Here is an 8,495-nt window from a genome sequence, read left to right on the forward strand (position 1 = left end):
CAAGTGATTCCGGAAACTGTAGTGAACATGAATCTATGAACTTCTCTGGTGATATGATAGTCAGAAGACACCAGACTTGTGCCCATAGACAGTGTTACCGCCGAGCGGGTGAAAGAAGTTGTTGTTGAGCAAGCGTATGAGCGTATGCTAAATAACATGATTTGTGTAATGAGAGTTAAAAGTAAACTCGTATATGAAGCATGGGTAACACTAAGGAAACAAAGTTAATTAGAGTAGAGATTAAGGAAACTGAATTCATTATAGTAGTTAATTGCAGTAGTGAAGATGTGTGAGAGGAACTAGCTGTGGAAAGCTTAGCTGCAGAGGGGTAGTGAGGGTCGGGTTTAAGGTAGGCGCACACTTGTTCGCATCGTACGGACGGCACGCATCGTACTCATCGGATTGTTTTTGGGGTCAGCGCACATTGGTCCGCATCGTACGGACGGCACGCATCGGACGGATCGGATTTTCTGCGCACATTGTCGGCATTGGACCATTCACCACCCGCAGTTGTGAAGCTGAGCTCTCTCTGGAAGGACATACTCCATATTTTTCTAGTGTATAAAGTTGTGAAAATGTTGAACAGTGATAGTGAAGAGGAAGAAATTGTAGTGGTTAGCTGTTTGCTGGCAGAAGAAGAACAGAAAGTTAAAAAAAGGAAAACATGGATTCACAACATAAACAGGAAAAGGCTGGAATTTGGAGAAAAATCTAAAAACAGTCAGTGAGTTAATATAACATTATATATTATGTATAAGCAAAGCATAGCTATGCAAACAGAAAAAATAAAATAAGTACCGAAGAAGGTTTGCATCCGACCGCGACGGCGCTCTGGCTGCAACTGACGATGGGGTCGCACATTTGCCGGCAAATGCCGTAGAGGCCATCCGCATCGTTCGTAAGCATCGGATTGAATGCTCTTTCGGGGATCCTCGTCGGCATTGCCGATGTCCGATGCGTACGACGCGGTCAAATGCGCGCAGACCCATTTGAAATAATGTAAAGAATACTAAAATCCGATGCGTACGATGCGTGCCGTCCGTACGATGCGAACAAGTGTGCGCCTACCTTTACGTGGTAAAGTTGATGACATGGCGCGTAGAGTAGATAAGACACAGGGGTCTCCTTAGTCACTCGGGAACTATTGCTGACCTAAGGGTAAGATGGGCAGGCATGAGGCACCGAGGGCCAGCAGGAACGAAGCCCGGTGCCGGCGGCACCTTCCCGAGGCAGTTAGCAGCCGGCTGGGCGTGCGGCGGGAACAATGCCACTAAACAAGGTTGCCGGTGTATCTCTGCTGAACTCAGTGCTGTGAGTGTGTGCACAAACTCTAAACAAATTCTAAAACTAAGTGATGTCACTGTTTAACTGATAACAAAACGCGGTGACGTATTGCTTGTCTCTCCAGTAATCAGAGACCTAACACCACCACGTTACTATAATATCTCGTAACGAGTGAACTCTTCTGGTGTTGGTGTAAATAAATTGTGTATATCGACTTGATTCAAACTTTCTTTCAAGCTTACTCACATCACGCTGCCTTAAATCAAATGTTCTTGCCACTGGCGTGACACACAGCCGAGTAAGGAAACGGACTAGCTGGATCGCTAATATCCGTGTCGTCCTCGTACTCGAGAGTCGTCCTCGTACTCGAGATTATTTTGTTAAGGGTGATGGTGGTGTGTGATTAATGCCAGGTCAACCCTTCGGAGGATAACACATCAGTCAGTTAATAGTACTATCACTTTCATTTCAGAGGTTGGTTAATTATAGTCATGAAGATAAGGCCCCCCCCACTCCCATCTCTAGCGCCCCACTTATATAAGTGGGAGGCAGTAGTGCGCAGTTGCAGGGGTGCTTGCTTCTGAACAGCTTCCGTCCACACTTGTTCTCAGACCAGCTGTGTGCTCTGTGTTCGTGTGTTTTTCACTACCAGTGAGACTTCTTTTTCATTACTGCGAGGGTTATCAGCAGGAGGCGACCGTGGTCTAACGGTTAGCACATCCGCCCAGCAAGTGGAAGGTCCCGGGTTCGGTCCACTGGCGATGCTTGCCTTTTCAGGTAAACTCCCTACTTTAACAATTATCATAACACTGTCTCAGTTATCTGTAACAATCATTATTCACTGGTCTTAGAAGTGCGTGCCACTACTTGCCACTTAGGGTGAAACTGGTAGCCATAATTTTCATTTTATTTTATATTTTTATTTTATAAGACTACTTAATCCATACTGATTGATTCATACTGATGCACCTCCAAATGAGAGAGAGAGAGAGAGAGAGAGAGAGAGAGAGAGAGAGAGAGAGAGAGAGAGAGAGAGAGAGAGAGAGAGAGAGAGAGAGAGAGAGAGAGAGAGAGAGAGAGAGAGAAATTTATGTCTACAGTCACCAAACCGAGATCCTTCATTTTGTTTCATGGAAAACGATCAAACCAGCGGGCGACAACTCGAGTGTTGCCTTAAAATAGGGATTTTCCCCGGCAGCTTTTCTTTGGTAGGTACAGTGGCGGACCAATAAGCATGCTAGTTGGCCACATGCAACTCGTCGCGATCAGGTCGAGATGATCTGATTATACGTATACATTAACATACCAGTTACTAGATATGTGTGTGTGTGTGTGTGTGTGTGTGTGTGTGTGTCAGCAGTCAGTCATCTGTGCTCCCGTTCATTGTGCACAGCGGAGATGGCGGTGCAAGCGGGCTACAGGGCGTTGCCTCAGTGGTCGCGGGACTGCTGGGCGGCCGCTGCTGTCTCAGGCCTCCGATGGGCGGCACCTGCCTTTTGGAGCCAGCAACACAGCCGCTGGTATTCCATTCCCGGCCAGAGGTAACATTGGCGTGTGTGAGGGATAGAAATACTTTCTGTATGTCTGAGTTCAGAAAAAAAAAATGAAATTAGTACAAAGAAACATTCATGGGATAGATTTAATTTCAAATATGTATAACACAGATGCTTCAAGCTTTCACACTGAAACCCACCTGGGGCTACTGAAGCAAATCCTTTCTGTTCCCTGTACTTTCTCTATCCGCACGTCAAACTAAAACTGGGTGTTGCCTCTATGAACGCAACTTGTTCTTGTGGCCATGCTCCTGAGCCTCGAGAGATTTCATCACTATGTAAATAAGACTTCATTGCTACTCTTTCATAACATGTCCTGGCACGGTTCGGTTCCTGTCAAGATGAATTCATCCCGAATTCGAGTAAGTTTCCCTGTGATTCTGTGAGTACCCAAAACTGATATGACATTTGCAGATGCAGTGGGAGCAAGTGGAGGTATGAGGTCGACAATGTGGTGAAGCTGATGGTACACAGGGTGGAGATTGGGTATTACAACATTGCGACTGGCGTCACGCTCAACACAGCGCGTCCAGTGACTCCGGATCTGTTTGAAGAGGCCCTCATGCACCTCCAAAAGTGAGAGAGAGAGAGAGAGAGAGAGAGAGAGAGAGAGAGAGAGAGAGAGAGAGAGAGAGAGAGAGAGAGAGAGAGAGCAGGCGTAATAAGGGAATGGGAAGATGCTATATTAAAAAAAAAAGCTTCACTAATGACAAGTGTAGATTCTGTTGACAAAAGCCTATAAAGATTCACTCACTGACAGCAAAGAGGGATATCCCGAAGAGTGTAACTTGAGGAAGATAAGGAGAGTTCTGATTAACTCAGTATTTTGATTTACCTATTTTCAGTCAATTCAGAAATAAAAGTTAGGTGTTTGGGTGCAGGGCGCAGCGTGAGGGAGAGAAGCAGAGTTTCCCTTTACATATATCATATACTCTAATATATACCTAACCTTCTCGTCTTGTCTTACAGGAAGGTGGAGTTCCTCCAGGTTTGTCTCCCTGAACGAGATGGACGCATGTGGGTCGCCGACATGGACATGCCCAAGATTGACTTTCAGGTAATGAACGGAAGGGTAATGAGATCAGACTTTTATGTCTACTTCTGTGTTGTGTCAGTGACTTATCCCTTAAGATTTGAGTCTCATAGGTCACTATGTTTCTTCATTGCTGTTTTTTGTTGGCAATGTAGTGTCTGTCAAAAATAGCGTATAGCACATTCTGCCACTGTGCGAACAGGCACTTCTGCCTTATATTTCTAGTAATATTTCTTGCTACATAGGTGCTGAAGGATGGCTCCCTATTGGATGTGGTAAAGAGTACGACAAAGGGTGCCTTCAATCTGGCTGAGGGTCCACTGTGGTGTGCCCGGCTGGTGGTATGCCCACCCGAAGAGCCGTGCAAATTGCCTCAGGTCAAGGACGCCTTCCCTCACCAGTACCACTTCGCTGTTCATTGCCATCACGCAACCAGTGACAGCAGAAGCGCGATAAACATGTATCAGGTTTTCTCCACACTCCTGGACAATCTGCTGGACGGAGCTCAAGTCGATGAGAAGCCAATTGGTGAGCTGCGCGACAGGAATGAGGACAGAGCAATCGAGGCCAAAATGAAGGAAACCTTGGAAAAGGATCCACAGAAGTTGAAGGTACTATTGGAAGAAGTTTCCAAACGTAAGACCAGAGTTCCCCTCATCACTGAGGCTTTTGGAGAGCCACAGGAACCTTATCCTGACACGATCTCCCTACCCACGGAAGTCCTGGACTACGAACTCCTGCAGGTCTTTATCGCCAAGTGCAAGGCACATAAAGTCACCGTCAATTCAGGTTTTGGAGGAGTGCTGAATGCGGCGCTGGTGGAATTGGTACGTGAGGCTGGCATGGTGCAAGACTCCTATGTGATCTCATCCTGCCATTCTGTTGACACTCGCCGGTACATGAATGACGTTAAATCATTGGTGTGGGGCTACCATGCTTGCAATATGGTACATACTATGGAGACGCCTTGCAATGTCAGGAAGAGTTTCTGGAAGTATGTTGTAGACTATGATAGCAAGTTCCATAGCCACCTCAACATGAAGGGTCCGTTGCAGGACAGAATGCTGGATCACATGGTGCTGGCAACAATGCCTGATCGTAAGCAGAAGGTCATATATGACTTTTTCATTGTAAGTCTTCATTCTCCCCAGATTGAGTCTTTCGGCGGTGGGAAGCACATTCAACTGAGTGATTTTTGTAGCTATTCACCACTCACCAAAACTGATTTCGGGATGGTCAATGCCATTGTCAGTTTCCCGGATCGAGTGTTATTCCAGCCGTATATGTCCTCGGGATTCATCACGAAGGAGAACGCTGAAAAGTTCGTTGACAAGGTGATTGGCATGTTCTATGATATTTCTAAGACCATGGATTAGAACCTGCAACTTGACGCTGCTCTTGTTTGTCTGTTTGTTTGTTTGAAGTTTATAAATTAAATTTACAGGTGAGGTTTGTAGATGAAGTTCATAAATGAAACTGTTAGAAAAATTTACGAATTTAATTTACAGGCGAAGTTAGTGATCAAGTTGAAAGATGAAATTTAGGTGTCAAATTTATGGATTAAGTTTGTAAGTGAGGTTTATATATAAAGGATGCATATGAGGTATAAGTATTAAGTTTACAGATGTAGTTATTATGGGTAGAACAGAGTTATGTTCACGTGGATAGATCTAACGTATGAACGGTCCAGTAAGATCAGGTACGGCTAGACTCGAGTGTCCACAACTTCATGTATATCTACGGAACTGCGTGGCTGATCGTAACGAAACTCACACCTTGTGTTACTCACACCTTGTGGTAGCACGTCTCCCTCAGTTTTATGTGATAGAAGTTCCATAACTTTTGGTGGGTTTAGTTAATGGGTAGTTAGCAAAAAGTGGAGGGATGTCTCACACATGGGTTCTTAATAACTATGCAGCTTATCCTCCTGAAACTAGTCACGTACCTTTCATATGTATATAAGTATGTCAAATTTTGATTTGTACTACGCATACATAAACATCTTATAGCAACTTATGAACCAATAAAATGATCAAGCTAAAATTTGGTAAATAATATGAACCAACAATGCTTCCAGGAATGATAATACAAAATTAAAATTCCCTCTGCGCATCCGCAAATCACATCATAAAAAAAAACTATATATATATATATATATATATATATATATATATATATATATATATATATATATATATATATATATATATATATATATATATATATATATATATATATATATATATATTATTATTATTATTATTATTAATTTCTTTCTTTCTTTATTTTTTTTTATACAATTTTGCCCCACCAAATTTTGACATATCATTGGACGTAGAATTGAATGTCTAATGATGTGTGTAACAGACCATCGAGTCGCAAAAGGTTTCAGTTATCATGAGCTGAAGTTGGTAGTTGTCCGACACAACGCTGCGAGAAGCTCTACCTCTTTACTTCCGTTCGCCTCCTCCACCCTCCATTCCCTTCTCTTGTGTGGGTCCATAAAAATGTAGTCATCATAAATTATAGTCATTCACACAAACGTGCGCGTGGAAACTAGAATGCCACAACGCAATACTTAAGTGAATATTTATTGCAATGAATTAAGTCGTAAGTGAACATAATTTCTACTGATTCACCGTATGTGGTTGTGATGCGTCCAGAATTGACGGTCAGAAGTGGGGAGATGAACTGCGTACATTCCTTGACTCAGACCAACGGCAACTCGCGTGAGTTACAATACTAGTTGTCTGTTCTAGTTGTCATGTGTCAAAGGTTAGTGAACATGACTACTAGGTGGTATTAATAGCTAAGGAATCGAGTTGGTAAATATTTCGGCGTCTTATCTCGAATACATTGCATAAGTTATTGCGGACACCATGGGTGTTCCTATGCTTTCAGTTATTGTTATCACAGCTTAACGAAAGTTCTACATTATCAGTGCTGAAAGAAAGAAAAAAATACTCTTGACATAATTTCTGTGGTTGTTAGAAAATAGCTTTTTAATAGACGTGTCCAAAAACAGCTGAAAATCGTAGATTTCATTAAAAGCTCGAGACGAGACGGCTAAAAAGTATAGCATTCGGAGTCTCGAGAAGTGACGTCATAATCACGTGAGGAGCTGGGGCTTGTCCGTGGAAGCTGAGACTGGAGTCTGGCTTCCTTGGGAGTGGTAGTGGGCGGTGAGCGTGTGGTTGTGTTGGAGGAGTGATGGAGAATGACGCGGGGGTGTGGAGGAAGAAGAGCGCTGAAGTAATAGAGTGGCGAGATGAATATCATAATTATTGGTGATACATCGTAGTGGTGCTTCCCGTCCCTGCAGAAACAAAAAGCAATCATGAAGGAGAACTGGGCGCGAACACTCTCCTTTCAACTCTCCCTCTCTCTCCTTCCTGCCTGCCCGTCAGCTGCATCAAGTTCTCGGGCCAGTGTCCCACAAAAAAAAAAAAAAAAGTCACATGCTTCCACCAAATAACATGTTCCGCCTCTGTGGAACATGACCCACCGGCACAGGTGAACATGAGGGCGCCGTTGATGGCGATGCAGAGGCCGCAAAAGATTGGCTCTGAGGGAAGGGCAGCTGCCTGCGCGCGCCACGAGCAACCACAGCATGCGGTAGGCAGGCACCTCGGACACGCCGTGGAGGATGCTGAACAGGTAAGTGTTCGCTCCGTGAATGAAACTGTAATGTTGGTGTTCGCCATGTGTGTTCATTGGCAATTGTACTCTTCTTTAAGATAGAAAACAGTGCAATACAGTGGAGACACAGTATTATGGAATACTGCACCAGTGGCCCGAGTTGCTGTCTCGTGTGTTCATAGAAAATTATACTCTAGACAAGAAAACAATGCAAATAGGGGGAGATGCAGTATTATGAAACAGTAAGGATCTGCGCTGTTAAGGAAACAGTAATGTTGTAGTTAGCCACGTGTGTTCATAGGAAATTGTACTCTTCTTTAGGTAAAAAAACGATGCAATGAAGGGAGAACACTACTAAGAGACACCGCATCACTGGCATCATTCAAAACCTGATGTTGGTGAGGTGAGGAAGAGGCCGTAGTACGCGGCGCATGCCAAGAACCACATTACGATGTGTAGACACATCCTGCGGGCATGTTGACCACTGCTGTAGGGAGATAGCACGTGTCGCAGCACGCCCACCACCAAGTTCCCAACGCCATGTTCCCGTCCGCCACTAGCCTTGCCCTGCTCAAGTTCGCCCCCCATCTGTCGCGTCAGGTGTCGGACACGAGGGTATTAGATCAAAACAAATGATACGACTACGATGCACTGAGCGTGGCGCCCGGCATCACACACACACACACACACACACACACACACACACATCCTGCCCGTTATGAACGTGGGGCAGGGGAGGGTGCTTCAGGATCGGTGGTCGTGGCCTGATGGGGGGTCAGGCGCTCCCCAGAGGCACCTGCCTCGCCTCAGATCTCGGCCTCGGGCTTGGCAAATTTTGCATAGTTTTTGTTTTTCTTCTTTCTTGTTAGTGTTTTATTGTTCATTATTTTATGGAGAAACCACGTCTTTGTTGATTTTCAGGTGGAAGAGGCAATCCTTCAGTTGTGGTCGCGCAACTTAGGTATTCTTAGAAGTAATGAAAGAAA

General features: G+C 44.5%; 1 protein-coding gene and 1 long non-coding RNA gene across 3 annotated transcripts in view; one reads left to right on the forward strand and one right to left on the reverse strand.

Moving 5' to 3' along the window:
* LOC135089344 (uncharacterized) overlaps nucleotides 1-1,293 on the reverse strand; it is a 1,961-nt gene extending 668 nt beyond the window's left edge. The window contains exon 1 of the long non-coding RNA XR_010261472.1: nucleotides 1,153-1,293. This is a non-coding gene — a long non-coding RNA (uncharacterized LOC135089344). The remainder of the gene's footprint in view (nucleotides 1-1,152) is intronic.
* On the forward strand, nucleotides 491-5,913 carry LOC135089342 (uncharacterized). Of its 2 annotated transcripts, none has more exons than XM_063984907.1 (6): nucleotides 491-559; nucleotides 1,757-2,061; nucleotides 2,678-2,825; nucleotides 3,252-3,413; nucleotides 3,807-3,894; nucleotides 4,116-5,913. In XM_063984907.1, the coding sequence occupies exons 2-6, from the start codon at nucleotides 2,046-2,048 to the stop codon at nucleotides 5,244-5,246; spliced, it is 1,545 nt and encodes a 514-aa protein (XP_063840977.1). In that variant the 5' UTR covers nucleotides 491-559; nucleotides 1,757-2,045; the 3' UTR covers nucleotides 5,247-5,913. The 2 variants fall into 2 exon arrangements, with proteins under 2 accessions (XP_063840977.1, XP_063840975.1); XM_063984905.1 differs by lacking the exon at nucleotides 491-559 and adding an exon at nucleotides 1,188-1,311.
* Nucleotides 5,914-8,495: the final 2,582 nt, after the last annotated feature.

Source organism: Scylla paramamosain, chromosome 32 (genome assembly GCF_035594125.1).
Source record: "Scylla paramamosain isolate STU-SP2022 chromosome 32, ASM3559412v1, whole genome shotgun sequence".
Lineage (NCBI taxonomy): Eukaryota > Metazoa > Arthropoda > Malacostraca > Decapoda > Portunidae > Scylla > Scylla paramamosain.